General features: G+C 37.5%; 1 protein-coding gene and 1 long non-coding RNA gene across 3 annotated transcripts in view; one reads left to right on the forward strand and one right to left on the reverse strand.

Moving 5' to 3' along the window:
* The window catches only part of ELP3 (elongator acetyltransferase complex subunit 3), a 95,527-nt gene that overhangs the window by 55,602 nt on the left and 22,915 nt on the right, over nt 1-17,010 (forward strand). For both annotated transcript variants that reach the window (XM_008519287.2, XM_070611355.1), the window contains 4 exons: nt 5,896-5,986; nt 8,478-8,543; nt 10,444-10,671; nt 11,636-11,717. In XM_008519287.2, coding sequence (XP_008517509.1) covers nt 5,896-5,986; nt 8,478-8,543; nt 10,444-10,671; nt 11,636-11,717 — 467 coding nt within the window. The remainder of the gene's footprint in view (nt 1-5,895; nt 5,987-8,477; nt 8,544-10,443; nt 10,672-11,635; nt 11,718-17,010) is intronic.
* Nucleotides 938-17,010, reverse strand: part of LOC139082036 (uncharacterized) — a 114,513-nt gene continuing 98,440 nt past the window's right edge. The window contains exon 3 of the long non-coding RNA XR_011537696.1: nt 938-3,072. This is a non-coding gene — a long non-coding RNA (uncharacterized lncRNA). The remainder of the gene's footprint in view (nt 3,073-17,010) is intronic.

The following is a 17,010-nucleotide window of genomic DNA, read 5'->3' on the forward strand; positions in this document are numbered from 1 at the left end:
TAAGGACATCTGTGAACTGTGTCAGCATCATTATAAAGCCCTGTGTTACCGGGTCCTCACTGACTTGTGCTTTGCAGTAATCAGGGCCAGCTTCAGGGACTTGTGACCTGTGTGGTCTCAGAGGGCCTTGCACTTGGCCTAATGCTCTGCTCTCGCCATCTTTGAATTATTAATATTTTTTATCAAGAGGCCCCTCGTTCTCATTTTGCACTAGGCCCCACAAATTATTAGCCAGCTTTACTGGTAATTCTGGCTTGCTTTCTATCATAAAGTTCTGCTTAACAACACTATATGATAAAACCTATTCCTCAGAGGGTTTACTTCTACTGAAAATTTTAGTGGCTTTTGAAAGTACTGGTTCATTATTAATAGTATTCATAGTGCCCATCTACCTTTCTCTTCCCATTTCTACTTGCCATCACTGTGGAGGCAGTGCCATGGAGGCATTGACAGCAGCATCCCTTGCATCTGAAGTAATGGAGAGCAAGGGCAGAGAGTATAGAGGTGGCTGCTAGAGTAGCTGGGACATTGCTTACGTTGAACAAATAAATTATTTGATCTAGCAAATACGTAACCATACTAAAGATAAGAGGGCCAGATTTCTCACTGTCTGAAAGGATTGACAAATATGAAAGGAGGAAAGCTGAAAAGAACATTGAGGCACCAGATTAGAATTGTAATTATCAGCATGAACTCTTGGGTTTTTTAATTTGTATATAGAAATAGTTATAGATACATGTTTATGTGCATGTAAATATGCATGCATATTATATATATATATGCATATATATATATAGGCATACCTTGGTGATATTGTAAGTTCTATTCTAGACCACTGCAATAAAGCAAGTCACACACATTTTTTGGTTTCCAAGTGCATATAAAAGTTGTTTGTTTTTTTTAAGATTGGCACCTGAGGTAACAACTGTTGCCAATCTTTTTTTTTTTTCTGTGTTTTCTCCCCAAATCTCCCCAGTACATAGTTGTATATTTTAGCTGTGGGTCCTTCTAGTCGTGGCATGTGGGACGCTGCCTCAGCATGGCCTGACGAGCGGTGCCATGTCCGCGCCCAGGATCCAAACCAGCGAAACCCTGGGCCACCGAAGTGGAGCGTGAAAACTTAACCACTCGGCCACGGGGTCAGCCCCTATAAAAGTTATTTTTATACTATACTGTAGAAGTAAGTATGCAGTAGCATTATGTCTAAAAAAATAATTTACCTACCTTACTTTAAAAATACTTTATTGCTAAAAAAAATGCTAACCGTCATCTGAGCCTTCAGCGAGTCAAAACGTTTTTGCTGATGGAGGGTCTTACCTCAGTGTTGATGGCTGCTGACTGGTCCTGGTAGTGGTTGCTAAAGGTTGGGGTGGCTGTGGCAATTTCTTAAAATAAGACAGCAGTACAGTTTTGCTGCATCGATTGACTTCCGCTCACAAACAATTTCTCTGTAGTATGCAATGTCGTTTAACAGCATTTTACCTACAGTAGAACGTCTTTCAAAATTGGAGTCACTCCTCTCAAATCCTGCTGCTGCTTTATCCACTAAGTTTATGTAATATTCTGAATCCTTTGTTGTCATTTCAGCAGTCTTCACATCTTCACCAGGAGCAGATTCCATCTCAAGAAACTACTTTCATTGCTTACCCATAAGAAGCAACTCCTTGTCTGTTAAAGTTTTGTTATGAGATGGCAGCAATTCAGTCACATCTTGAGGCTCTGCCTCTAATTCTAGTTCTCTTTCTATTTCTGCCGCACATGCAGTTGCTTCCTCCACTGAAGTCTTGAGCCCCTCAAAGTCATCTGTGAGGATTGGAATCATCTTCTTCCAAATTCCTGTTAATGTTGATATTTTGACCTCTTCTCATAAATTGTGAATGTTCCTAATGACATTTAGAATGGTGAATCCTTTCCAGAAGCTTTTCAATTTACTTTGCCCAGATCCATCAGAGGAATCACTATCTATGGCAGCTAGACCTTACAAAATGTATTTCTTATATAATAGGACTTGAAATTACTCTTTGATCCATGGGCTACAGAGTAGATGTTGTGTTAGGCATGAAAACAACATTAATCTCATACATCTCCATCAGAGCTCCTGGGTAACCAGGTACACTGTCAATGAGCAGTAATATTTTGAAAGAAATCTTTTTCTGAGCAGTAGGTCTCAATAGTGGGCTTAAAATATTGGGTAAACCACGTTATAAACAGATGTGCTGTCATCCAGGCTTTGTTGGTACATTTACAGAACACAGGCAGAGTAGATTTGGCATAATTCTTAAGGGCTCTAGGATTTTCAGAATGGTAAATGAGCTTTGACTTCAGTTTAAAGTCACCAGCTGCATTAACCCCTAACACAGGAGTCAGCCTGTCCTTTGAAGCTTTGAAGCCAGGCATTGACTTCTCATCTCTAGCTGTGAAAGTCCTAGATGGCATCTTCTTCCAGTAGAAGGTTGTTTTGTCTACGTTGAAAATCAGTTGTTTAGTGTAACCACCTTTATGAAGTATCTTACCTAGGTCCTCTGGTTAACTTGCTGCAGCTTCTCCATCAGCACGTGCTGCTTCACCTGTCACTTTTATGTTATGGAGACGGCTTCTTTCCTTAAACCTCATGAACCAGCCTCTACTAGCTTCAGACTTCTTCTGTAGCTTCCTTCTCCTTCAGCCGTCATACAACTGAAGAGAGTTAAGGCCTTGCTCTGGATTAGGCTTTGGCTTAAGAGAATTTTGTGGCTGATTTGATCTTCTCTTCAAACCACTAAAACTTTCTTTGTATCGGCAACAAGACTATTTCACTTTCTTATTCATGTGTTCACTGGAGTCGTATTTTTAATTTCCTTCAAGAACTTTTCCTTTGCATTCACAACTTGGCTAACCGTTTGGCACAAGAGGCCTCACTCTTGAGCTGTCTCGGCTTTCAACATGCCTTCCTCACTAAGCTTAATCATTTCTAGCTTTCGATTTAAAGTGAGAGATGTGTGACTCTTCCTTTCACTTGAACACTTAGAGGCCTTTGTAGGGTTATTAATTGGCCTAATTTCAATATTGTTGTGTCTCAGGGAATAGGGAGGCCTAAGGAGAGTGAGAGAAACAGGGAAACAGCTGGTCAGTGGAGAAGTCAGAACATGCACATTTATCAGTTAAGTTCATTGTCTTATATGGGTGTAGTTTGTGGTGCCCCAAAACAATTGCAATGGTAATATCAAAGATCACAGATCACCATAACAAAAAAAATAATGAGAAATTTTGAAGGATTGTGAGAATTACCAAAATGTGACACAGAAACACAAAGTGACCAAATGCTTTGGAAAAATGGTACCGATAGACTTGCTCGACACAGGGTTGCCACAAACCTTCAATTTGTAAAAGTGCAATATACATACATAAATTTCTTAATTGTGTACACTGAGAGTGTCTAGAGGCAGTGACACCTCAGTAGTAATGAGCACAGTGAGTGCCCGTGTCTTGATTTCTAAATATCACTCACCACTAAAAGGAATCAGGGCTTCTTGGAAAATGGCCAATCCCAGGGCAGCAAACATGCAAGATAAACCTGGAACATCTTGTTGTTCCAGAAAGTAAGGAAATATTCAAAGAACGATTGAGACATGTCAAAAGGACCCAGAAGCCAGCCTGAATGCATGCCCACTAGCCAAATTTAATTTAAGCAACAAAATAAATAATGTTAATATCAGATTACAACTGAATAAAATAGGAATCCATGAGTTTATAAATAAATGAAAAAATAGAGAAGAAGGGAATGCTCTTCATTACAATACAGACTAAACTAATAAATGTAGAAGGGATGATAGAAATAGATTAATCACTATTTGACAACGGTTATAGAGAAGGTGATACAGACGGAGTCGTTGGTGGATGCTAGACTGGTAGTTGGAGGGTTAATGGGGAACAGGATATTGGCATGATTGTTTCAGCTCTAATACTGTAAACGTGTCCTTTTTGTAGTCTATTTAATAACACATTCTTTGCATTTTCTGCTTTTTGTTGATTTTGCTATTTAAAATGGTTCCGAATTGCAGTGCTGAGGTGCTGTCTAGTGTTCCTAAGCACAAGAAGACTGTGATGTGCCTTATGGAGAAAATAAATGTGTTAGACAAGCTTCTTTGAGGCATGAATTATAGTGCCGTTGGTCACAAGTACAATGTTAATGAATCAGTTATATGTTAAATAAAGTATCTTTAAACGGAAACACGCATAAAACAGGTTATGTATTGATTGGTTGAAGAAAATATGACTAAAGGCTCGCAGGAGCCTAACCCTGCATTTTCCCTAGGAGCAATGCTTCAGTATTTCTAACTCAAGGCCTCTACAGAACGTAACTGCTGTGAATAACAAGAATAGAATGTCTCTGTCACGTAATGGACACTAACAGTGGTTGCCATTGATTTTAATCAGATTAATTTCATGTCATGTATAACAATGTTTTAAATTTTCCTTTAAGTTGTAAAAGTATATACATGTATTTTTGAGTTACTTATAAAATATATCAGGGTAAAAAGGGCATTTAGAAGACAGTAACTTTGGCTTATAGAATATGAAACAGTAAAATACTTAAAACAGTATATTTGCACATTCCTTGCTAAAATAAACCATATTTTTTAACTTCACTAGCCTTCATTCGATTTCATCTGATTACTAATTTAAAATGTATTTGATTTTAAGAAATTAGTCACAAAAATAGCAAGTTAGTTTATTTTACTGAAACTAAAAGTAAACCATATATATTAACTAATCACTCTAAAATATGTTTTTTTATGTCGCTCTCCCTTTGAACTCCCTGGTGTGTCGTCCTAAAGAATTTGGCTTATCATTGCTTTATAGTGTCTTTGTGGAAACTGCTGGCTTCTAGAGCCTAATAGACTTAGTGTATATAGCTTTTAATGCTAATTGATTGACTTTTGATACTTTTGAGTAAGGAATATCTTATTAGAATCAAATGGATGAATTAGCTAATTGTAGTTACTTAACATTTGAAGAGATAAGTAAAAAGAAAGAGAAAAGACTCAAGCTGATTCAGAAGCAAAAAATGAGAAGAAAAGATACTTGGTGTATTCTTCAAGTCTTTCTTCTAATCAACCAAATATTAGACAAACACATTGAGGACTTGTCTTTGAATAGGAAGCAGATGTGCTGAGCATATTCTTACTTTATATTTTTTTAATTGTTTTATCTTTAGATCTGAGTTTAGAAGAGAGTATTGGGGGCTACTAAAGTGGAATTCATAACTTCAGCTTTGATTGAAGTTTCCTTGATGCCTGGCACTTTAGGCTATGTTAATGCCAGGAAATAAATTTTGTTTCCTCTCATCTTTAGGCAAGCTGTTATTCTTCTAATGCAGAGTCATTTCTAATTTAGATTTTTGGGAAACAGGGAAAAAATTTATTCTTTGAGACCAGTTATTGGCCAAGCCAGGATTTTGCACTTCCTGGTTACTTGTCATTCAGCAACTGTGTGGGAAAATTAAGCTGTAAATCAGCACATTAATAATAATTGTTATTTCTCCTCTTTAAGCAAATTGGATTTTGTAAAAAAAAGTTTTATTTCTTATTTTGTTTAGTACAAATGTCTCTTCAGCCAAAAATGGTTACTAATGGTTATCAGACATTTGTTTTGCACTTTAAAGTGATTTTCATCAGGTGTTTCTCACAGAAACCTTGAGTGGTAGGTGAAAGTCATAATTTGATTTGTGGGAAAACTGAGAGATAGAGAAGCTGTGAATCTTGCTTCCTGGTTAAGACATTCATCCTCTGCTTTTCTGGTCTGCTTTGTAGGTTTTTTGTTTTTGTTCATTTCTTTTTTTTTTTTTAATATCCCTGCCTTACTGCTATAGAGAATGATTTATATTTTGCAACAGCTGATGTTTTTCTCCTACAGAGACATTCCAATGCCCTTAGTCAGCTCTGGAGTAGAGCATGGTAATTTGAGAGAGCTCGCATTTGCAAGAATGAAAGACCTTGGAATACAGGTAAGAGTCTGACCATAACTGTTGAGATCAAAGTAATCTGAAACAAAAAAAAGTTTGATACTATCACACTTAGAAATTTAAGAAATTGATCAAAAAGCTTTCATATATTGAAGGCATTCTTACTGTATAATGTGTTGAAGTTGAAGCTAATGGTTGCAAAAGCTGCCTCCTATCTCTTATACCCCTTCTGCTTTCTTCTAAAAGAGTGTATGTTTGTCAATTTAATAGTTGTTTTTTCTACCTACTCAGATTGCCAACCATGTGCTCAACTTCCTTTTTTAAAAAGCTTTTTCCTTTTGAAGTATTGGGTGTTCGATTCTTGACTCATGGTCATGAAAGAATATGAGGATATGACGTTCAAAGAAATAAGGATTACATGTGTGAAATAATTACCAAACAGTGCTATTGCCCACACAGACCAGTCTCCCTCGCCCCAGCATACCCCCATGTCTATTTAGTCACTTTTTCTTTTACAAATATTTACCAAGCATCTCCTTTCTGGGACCCCAGAAGTCAAAAGAGCCCAGGAATCTGCACTTTAACAGTCTCTGTAGGTGATTCTTAAATCACAATAAGGTCTGAAACCCAGTGCCCTAGGAACTACTTCTTGGAGCTGCTCAAGAGAAAAGGCCAGGAGCGGCATCGAGTCCTGAGCATTGATTCCTGGGCTCTGCCTTCAGAGGTTCTGATTCACTAGGTCTGGGATGGAGCTGTGAGATAGTCTCATGCACAGTACAGACATAGACTGCACTTTGAAAGACGTCATTTTGAGGACTGCATATTATGTTGGTGGACTTACCCAAGACATTTTATTCTCTCCGTTGAATTATTATAGAGAAAATTTTTCAGAAAATTGTTTATCCAAAGTAGAGTTTGTGAACATCAGTGGCTTATTCTACCAAAAAAAAACCCAAACAATTTTCAGTTATAGAAAAACAATAAATGTATTTACAGTGATTAATAGCACCAAACAAGATTGTACACCCGCTCTGCTTCCCAGTCTCCAGCTGTCCTCATTCTCCACCTCCTCTCTCCTCTGAGAATACCACTGCCGAAGTGACTGACCTGGCCTGGTTATCCTGATAACCTCAGCATCCAGCTATCATCTTTAACCCTGTCCCCTTCATAAACCTTAACAGCCTCTCTTAAAGTAAACTGGGAGTCTGAAGACTAGAATTCATTCATAGCCAAAAGACATCTCATTTACACAGGCAATGTGTTTACCAGAAAATAAGCACATCAATCTCTGCCTTTAAAGAAGCATCCCCCTCCCCAACAAAAGAAGAAGAAAGAAACAGCATGCAAGCGTTCAGTATAGTACATTCATGTGCAAGCTACTATGTAGAATGGCTATAGTTAAAAGACAACACCTAAATGTAATAGTTTCATAATTACAGAGATTTGTGATCCTTGTTTGCTGTACAATTTTTGAGTTCATGATATCCACATCAACAAATCATTGTTATCTTGTACTGATTCCAGCATGGAAATTGCTTTGTTTTCGTAGAACTAAATAATAATATCCTCTTATTTTTCTTAGGAAATTCTATACGTATAAAGCAGTCCTTCATAAATACACTGTTAGTAGTATAGATGCATAACATCATCAGATTTCCTAGGGTGCTCTTTTTCCACTAGTGGAAAATGTTAGGATCCTGAAAATAATTTTTACAGTTTGTTCTATAGGGAAAAGTATACCATAGGACATTTAATGGAGTACTGTAAGGATTTTGTAATTATAAATGTCAGGCTATGTAGCATGCACACTGGGTTGTGAAATAGAAGTGAGATTTCATCACATGTGCTGGGCCATGCAGACCAACCATTGCATCCATATCATCTGCAGGCAGCTTTGTGCCTCCCAGGGACACTCAGAGAGCTCTTTGTGACTGTGGTTCAGATGGTATAGTAAATCGCTCTAGGTTCCTTCTTTCCTCTCTTCTTCCGTCTCTTCCTTCCTTCCTTACACCCTTTCTTCTACAGTGCCCCTCTCTGCAAAAAACAGCAGTCTTTAGCATCTCTCTTTTTGACATTTCTAAAGTAATAGAAATATGGTGATGCTAAAAACATTAACTGCCATAAAATGGTGAAGGTTTTAAATTCAGAATTTGCTTTTTACTCTTCTATATGCATAGTTTTGTATTGCACTTTCAGAAACAGTTATATCCCCTGGGTAAAACTATTTTCAGATTTTGGGGTGTATGTTCTTTACCTACAATACTACATTATGTATTGATCTCCTTTGAATTCTAAACTTCTGTTAAAAGCAGTACTTCACTAACTTCATACATTTCCATTCCTGTTTCTCTTATCCTCAGATTTATTAAAGATGGCTTCATTTTTAAATTCAGTTCTTTTATCTCAATGCAAATTATGTCCAAACTTAATTTTGACCCCAGAGTTTGGAGGAGAAGTTTCAATAAAAATTTAATTAGTTACCAGTTTTATATTTACCGCTTCCCCTACCTTTTTTGTTTCTATTTTTTGGCAGTGTCGAGATGTGAGAACCAGAGAGGTTGGAATCCAAGAAATTCATCACAAAGTGCGGCCATACCAGGTTAGTTTGTTCCTTTTATAGAGAGATTGGGTCCTATTTGTAAATTGTTGTCAAGCCTGAACCCACACCTTCTTACCAATAAGACTGAAGTCTACAAGTTAATGAGTAAACTAAGAGCAAAGAGTAATTGAGGATCAGATATAGATGCCAAGCCAGGAAAACTAAATATGAGGGTGGCTGAATTCTAAGAGCCCAGTTAAGAAAACCAAGTCTGAACTTTGTTCTACATCAGCACTGTCCAGTAGAACTTTCTGCAGTGTTTGAAATGTTCTATAACCTGTGCCAATATGATATCACCCACCAGTCGCATGTGACTGTTAAGAACTTGAAAGGTGGCTAGCGCAACTGAGGAACTGAGTTTTTAATTTTATTTAATTTTAATGAATTCAAATGTATATAGCCACATGTGACTGGTAGCTATCTTCAGGTAGAGCTACTTGGATGCTATCTACTTATCTCTGTGTGCAACTGTTAAATTATTGCCCCTTGGCGATAATCAAATGAATAGATCAGCCCTTATCAACAGGGATTCCACAAAACTTAAGCCTAATGCCTGAAGGCATTCATTGTTTGTAACGAATCAGCTTCCTTCCTATATATCTATAATGTCTATACATGTGCCAAATTTTCTGTGGGATTTAGCTCTCTAGTGGAACCCTGTTTGAGAAAGGCTAGAATTGATGATATCTGCATTAATATTTCTGTTCTCAAAATGAATTATTTATTTAATTGACATTTTTCACATTTGGGACCTTTTGAGGAGAAGAAGTAGACCCAAGCACAGTTAATCATTTTGCCAAATTCTCATGCAATCCAGTTATTTAGCAAACATTAAGTTAAGAAGGAATATAAGGGGCCGGCCCAGTGGCGCAGTGGTTAAGTGCACACGTTCCACTTCAGCGACCCGGGGTTCACCAGTTTGGATCCCGGGTGCGGACATGGCATCACTTGGCACTGTGGTAGGCGTCTCACATATAAAGTAGAGGAAGATGGGCACGGATGTGAGCTCGGGGTGGTCTTCCTCAGCAGAAAGAGGAGGATTGGCAGCAGATGTTAGCTCAGGGCTGATCTTCCTCAAAAAAAAAAAAAGAAGGAATAGAAGTATTAGTCTGAATTGTTCACCTCACTCTCTGGGTATAGTCTGCCCATTTTTGGAGTATACCTGGGTGTGACCATGGCCACATATGTAAGTTTCTCTGTGTATGCATGTTGTTACGTATAGCTTATATTAAGGCAAACTGCCAAGGCCACTTGAACAATGAGTTAAAGAGTCAAAAGCCTGTGTAGATTGCTACCACAAAAGCTACTCTCCAGTCATCGAATTTTCTTTAGCATTTTAGTCTCATAACTAGGCATAATATTTTAAAGGCCCTATGGGATACCATACTTTCTTAAAATCCCATCAGGGAACAAGTGACTAATAGCACTTTCCACACCGCACCCCCCACCCCGAAAACAGGCTTTAGAGGAGGAGGTAAGGACTACAAAATGAAACCATCGAGTACCTGACAGTTCTGGGGCTCACGGTGCTCCCAAGAGCTGCATGTGTGACGTAATGTGTAATTTTATCTTAGAGACTTTTCATAGAGGATCAAAGACTTAAATACATGGAAGCATTTACTGAGGCGGATCTCTGTGAGAATCTCAAGGTTAATGAAGTTCACATATTTATGAAATTGTAAAATTGTTTTCCTTTTATAATAGCCCATGAACAAGGCACAAACTCTTAATCAGTGATATTTGAGAGTAGACAAGTAAAAAGAAACATAATTCATGATTATTCATTCTTTATCCCTAATTGTGGATATTAGTCTAAATAAATACATATAATTATAAAAATGAACTTTATTCTCTAATTTAAAAAAGCTTTTTTGTGTGGTTATTTATTAAAAATAAACAGGTTGAATTGGTAAGGAGAGATTATGTTGCAAATGGTGGCTGGGAAACATTCTTGTCGTATGAAGACCCAGATCAAGACATTTTGATTGGCCTCCTGCGATTACGAAAGTGCTCAGAGGAAACCTTCCGTTTTGAATTGGTTGGAGGTGTTTCCATAGTCCGAGAGCTGCATGTATATGGAAGTGTCGTCCCTGTGAGCAGTCGAGATCCTACTAAATTCCAGCATCAGGTATCCTGTATTCCATTTCCATTTGACTCTAATTAGGAAATTGCCCAAAGGAGGTCAAGAGAAAAGGAATAGGGCGAAGGAGGGGGCAGAGGAAGAAACAGAAAGAGGAAAGGGGAAAGGGAAGTATAGAAATGGAGGAACCAATATTTTAGTTATTCAGAGATGTTTTCTCTCCAAATTGCACCCTTTTTGGTATGAGGGGGGAGGAGGGAAAGACAAATTGAGACTCAGTCAAGTGGAATATAATATTAGGTTGAACCATACGAAATTGCTGCTTTTGAAAGTCAGAAATGGCCCGATACCGGCAATTTCTGTGATTCAACCATTATAGTATCAAAGGAGATGATAATGTGAAAGCACTTATGAGATATTAAAGCACTTCATAAGTGCAAGCTATATGATATATAGTGGAACACTATTCCACTCCCCCAAACAACCTAAATAAATAAGTAACTCACATTTTTAAATTTCAGGAAAATGGGTTAAAACCACTAATGGTAGCTATAGCGTAGCTCTGTACCCCAAAATTGGTGATTTAAGAATATTGCCTGGTTTCCAAAGCCTTTTAGAAATTGGAGGGGTGACTAATAAATACAAGATTAGATGCCCCAGACTTCCATCACCTGGAGATTGCCTAGAATTTCTTTAAAAAGAGACAAAAGTTGAGAGGCAATTGCCTCCTTACTGTGACTAGATTACATCATCCACAAAATACCTTTTGATGGCTTTTGTTTCAAAGGTATTCCTTTTTACTAGTCTGCTACAGTGTATTTTTGGTATAATTGAAAAGTTTCTCTTTCCTTATTCCTATAAATGGCTTTTTGTCACTCTTATTTTAACAGATTTTAGCAACTACTAAATATTAACTGTCTTGTTTTACAGACCCCTCTTAATGACTTCTTTCCTTCTTAATTCCCTAATTCCCCCTCCCCTCCCCTCGCCCCCTGTCCATTGCTCCTTAAAGGGATTTGGCATGCTGCTGATGGAGGAAGCAGAAAGAATTGCTAGAGAAGAACATGGATCTGGGAAAATAGCTGTTATATCAGGTAATTGGGGGAGGGCAAAGTTCATGATTCATTCACATGTTTAATTTGGTACCACAATTAAAACTACCTCAGGCCTTTCTTGCCCTTGTTTATGATTATCATGTTCAAAATCGGGCAGAACTGGATAGTGAAAGACTTGTGCTCAAACACCAAGAAAATTCCTCTAAGCAGTTTGGTGGAATAGAGCTTTCAGAAGCCTTCCAACTCTGAGTGGCAAGACCAGTAATCTGTATCCTGTGTTCCTCGCTGTCTGTCTGTCGTACTAATCATCACTGTCTGTCACACTAGTTATCATGGTCAACTTCTCTCTTTGCTTTGTGCCTAGTTACTCTGTCTGGGAAAATGAATTTTAATGATTTGGATCCAAGAAAAACATAAACCAATGTGGAGATTATCAATATTTGTGTTCAAAAAATTAAAATAGAACCTCAGTTGCCAGTGTGAGATGTTTAAAGGCAGAGTCCTTTGCTCCTTACACGTTGATCTCAATGGCTTTGCTCTTGGGGCACAGCTTTCTGCTGTTTGGAAGTACCATACCTTATCTAGGACATCAGGTAATTGGGGATGTGGGCATGAAAAGGAAATTCTAGTATGAGTGGAACAAGAAATAGCGTACACACCCTTTCACTCCTGCTCATTAGTGTTGTATCCTTACAAAAGCTGCTATTCCCAATAAGCTAACGTGGTGAAAGCCATGATCAAAATTTAGGTTATTTTTCCTCCAGCATTTGTTTTCCCTCTAGACTACTGCATGCTTAAAGGCAGATTATTTTCTCCTAAGAAAATAGTCTTTTCTGAAAATGAAAGTTGAAATGAAATTTTTAAAAAAAAAAATCAGTAAGTTGTTGCCGGTCAATAAATCAGTACCCTTGCTCAGGTTTTAATGATTATAATTATGAAAGTGTAGTGACCCAGGCGCACTTAATCATTTAGTCTGGCTTTGGGTTTTGGCATTATCCAGACAGATTCATAAAGCATTTCTTAACATGGCTAGCTTTATATATTTTTTCTATCTTTAATCCCACTAAAGAAAAAGGAAGTAAATGAGGCTCACCTGATTGGTACTGATTTTGTAACAAAAAAATGTTTACCTCTCAATTGTCTGAACCTGTGGTTGACCAGAAGCCAACCTTTCCTGATACTCGTTCTACAAAGAATCTCTGGAGGGTTGAGATCACCTGAAATTTCAGTGGCCTCTTTTGCCAGAGCACTGTCAGTGTTTTCAGGACGATACTTCTCAAGCTTTAATGTGCTTGTGAATCACCTGAAGGTCTTGTTAAAATGCAGATTCCGACTCATTAGGTCTGGGGTGGAGCCTGAGAGCCTACATTTCTAACCAGCTTTCAGTGATACCTAGGCTGATTGTCTTCACACCACACTTTCAGTAGCAAGGTTTTAGTATTCTTTTCCAAATCATTAAGGTAAGGATACTCTCTGGGACCCTGGCAAGGCCTGCACTCCCAAAGTCTGATATGCAGTCATGTGATTTTCTGGTGTCTGTGGGAAACTAATCAATTTTAAAACTGAAGAGCATCAGGATTCTATCATTTCCCATTATTTCTTTTGTCTTTGTGAGATCTATCTCTGTAGAAATGTTACATGCAGAGAAGGCCTCTGGCTTGCTTGAGGTCATACTCAGTTGCCCATAAGAGCCTCAGTTTCTGCCTTTTCTGGGCGGAGTGTCTTTCTATGTGGAAATCAGCATTTGTCTTCTTTCTAGCTTTTTATCGTAATCTAAATAATAGCTCAATTTCTGATCATCTACCTGTAGGTTTTTTAAAATAACAAAAGACTTGCTAAAAATAACAGGGAAGAACCTTTCTTCCTATCAACTGCTACAATAGGACTACCAGATTTCTGTACGGGATTGCTTTTGGCTGGTGGATTTCTATAGGAGCAGCCCTAGATTGCCTTCTTGGAACTAAAGTGACTTCTGTGAGAGGAAGGAAGCGAAGTGTTACTTCCTGCCACTCCAGTCTGTAAGCCCCACCATTGCTTCCTACTGAGGAAACCACATAAGGCCTTGACTTTCTGTTTGACTCAAGATCTGGTCACCCTTCAAATGAAAAAGTCTAGAACATTTAGTCTATGTATGCATTTTATTTCTCTAATTTAGTAGTATATTACTGTTCTATCTAGCTTTCTGAATCACACACCTGAGAGGTCCATTATTCAGAACTTCAGGAGGGCAGATTTAAAGTGTTTATTATTAGAGCATGTTTGTTATGTTTTTTCCTTCCATGTTTGTTCATTTTGACTTTGGTACTTACTGATTTGAATATAATGATGTGTGTGTTTGTGTGTTAATTGGTTTTTGTAAAAAGTGAAACAGTTATACTTTATAAATTGGTCCTTAGAATGAACATCTCTCTGGACAACACTGGTGACTGTGCTGCATGTATTCAGAGCACTTGATTAGATAGGATCTATATGAAGAGACACGGGAGGAGGGTTTGGATGCCTCCCGTGTTGACAGGAGCTCTCCTTGTGATCTTGGATAATGTTACTTCGTGTCTGTAGACCTTTATTTCCTTACTGAAAACAAGTGGGTTAGGTTATCAAAAGATAGTTCTAACAGTCTAGAATCCTGCCCCTTAGTGTCTTAGTTTCAGTCAGTTCTCAACATGACCAGTTGTGTTTTACTGATTATATTTTACGTAAATTCTTTTCTGAAATCATATTAGGAGACCCTTTAATTTCATCAGTAATTGATCTCAATCTCATTGAGTCGTTGAGTAGTTTCAGTATTTGATGATAAAGTTTCTCATAGGTAGCTGATGTTATCCATGATTTGTGGATACATGTTAACTTCAGTCACAACGGGTGGTACTTTGTGACCTAAGTGTCCTACCTTTTTTTTTTTTTTTGACCTTGTCGTTGATTTGTAAATTCATTCTTATTCTGGTCTGTAGGCTTTTGTAAAACCCATACACAGTGGTGGCCTAGATATTTTGTCCCGGCGTAACTAGTAGTTGAGTCCTAAGGGAGAGACAGATCATTTATCATTCTGGTTACTGTGACTGTAAGAGTAATGCATTTATGTAGAATTTTTTTTTAATTACATTCTGATTCATTATGACTTCCCTTCATCTTGCCAGCGGATTTTCTCTGTTACTTGGATTTATAATCTTTGATTCTACCTCTAGACAATATTAACTACACAGTAGATCTGATTTGAATCACTAGTCAGAAAGACTCCATGGAGTCTGTTTTTTCCTATTAAAAAACGCGTTTTTCACTCTGTTAACTTCACTATATTTTGTATTACAGAAGGTATTACTGTATATTTTATAGCTGATTTATCTTTTCTAAAAGATTAAAGCTATATGAGAAAATTGAAAACTTTTTTATCAGAGTTAAATGAAGCACTTTCTTAGAGAAACTTTTGTTTATTCACTCTTTTTTTAAGTATATCTAATTGTCTTAGTAAGTAAACTTTGTGTTTTAAAGTTAACCATCAACTCTGAATTAAACAACGCAAAATGAAATATTTAGCTTCATCAACATCAGCATCACTTAAGTGTGTTGAGTATCTCCCGTGTGCCAGGGACGGGGCTGAGAGTGCAGCTAGAGGAAGTACAAGATGCTGCCCCGCCTTTGAGGGATGTCGTCCTGGGTGGGACAGCCAGCTCAGTTTTCACCTCACAGGTTGCCCTCAACTGCAGAGGAAGATAATTGTTTCTCCCTGCTTACACTATTTCTCAACTCAGGATTAATTGCTTCAGAGTAAGAAAATAATCTTTTCCACATATAAAAATGGGTAAATCAGTAGTATAAGAACAACCAGTTTATAAAATAATGTGTAGGCAGGAAATAAAAGTTAATTGCTGCTAAATAGCTAAGCAATTAATTAGTCCCTATTAAGTCCAAGTACTTTAGTATCGCTCACCAACTTACATGTCTGTTTGAGGTTAGCAAATCGTATCTACTTAAAAGCCCTGATGTTCATCTACTTGGATGAGCAGCACTCTTTCCTTTAAAAATGTTAAGGTGAAGCAGTTTTTTCTCTTCCCTCTCTTATGGTGTAAAGTGCAAGAGATTGTACTGTAGAACCTAACTGCAACATTTGAAATGCCATCCCTAATAATCACCATGGAAACCAGAGATCTCTGATGTCACATTGCCAGTACCATTTCCAAAAGGGCAAATATGACTGTCAGTAGCCACTATTTAAAAACCACTTAATACCCCCAACAGAATGATTTTTTTCCTTTTGGCAATTTTGGCTAGGTATCAGATCCAATCATGCTGCTTCTGTTTACCAGGCTAATTGCTATGCATCGAGATGAACAGCTACTCCCCAGGCTCCTCCCACCTTCGTCATAAGCAGTATTCTATTTGTGTTCTTTCAAGTAGAAAATTAATATGGCCATTTGCCAAGAATTGTACAAGGCTGATAAATCACACAGTGTTGGTGAGAAATGAGGAAAATGTCTGAATGGTTGAAGACAGAAATCACTGAAGTCAGACAGTGGTAGTCATTTTGTTTAAACCTATTAAAAAGGCAAAGAAGAGGGCAGGAGAGAAGTACTTAAATATAGGATGAGTAAACAAGTCACTATGGAGATGAGAACATTCTAAATCATGATGCTCAGAATTATGTGACTCTAAAGCCACATCTACAATCCCTACTAGTGAAAAAAATCAACAGCCTGTACCTTGTATAGTCCAATATGGCTTCATAAGACTAAAATTAATGATCTTGTACCCCAGAACCACTGATTAGTAAAATGGTATATGGGCAGAAAATAGCATTTATTTTGTTTCATTAAGCTACAAATGACAGGGATTTACTTACCTGACCCCAGAAACTTCACCTGTATTCCAGGCCGCAACACATCTCCCTCCGTTTAAGGTGAAGGTAGTTTTATGCTTTGCATTATAATCTAGTTGAAAAGAAGGGTACCTTTGTAACCAGATCTGCCTGGTAATGGACTCATAATCCTTACTAAAATGCCTAGAAAAGCTTTTCCTCATTTTGGCTTAGCTATTTGCTAATGGATACAGGAAGCCTGCCAAATGCAAACCAGTTTGTGCTGCATGTACATGTGTTAATATAGGACTCCTCAGAAAAGAAGGGAAAATATTGTTTTCTCTTTTATGCTTTCTATTTCATCCCTTTGCATAATTTATCTTTTAATAAATTATCCCCTAATTAAATGCACATTGTTAGGGTTCTATATATTCCTCTATTTCTTCCATTTTGATATTCCAACAATGATCATACATATTTCTTTTTTTTGGTGCATGTTCTAATAGGATTATGTTTTTGTGGTGGTGAATATCTTTCTTT

Source organism: Equus przewalskii, chromosome 2, assembly GCF_037783145.1.
Source record: "Equus przewalskii isolate Varuska chromosome 2, EquPr2, whole genome shotgun sequence".
Lineage (NCBI taxonomy): Eukaryota > Metazoa > Chordata > Mammalia > Perissodactyla > Equidae > Equus > Equus przewalskii.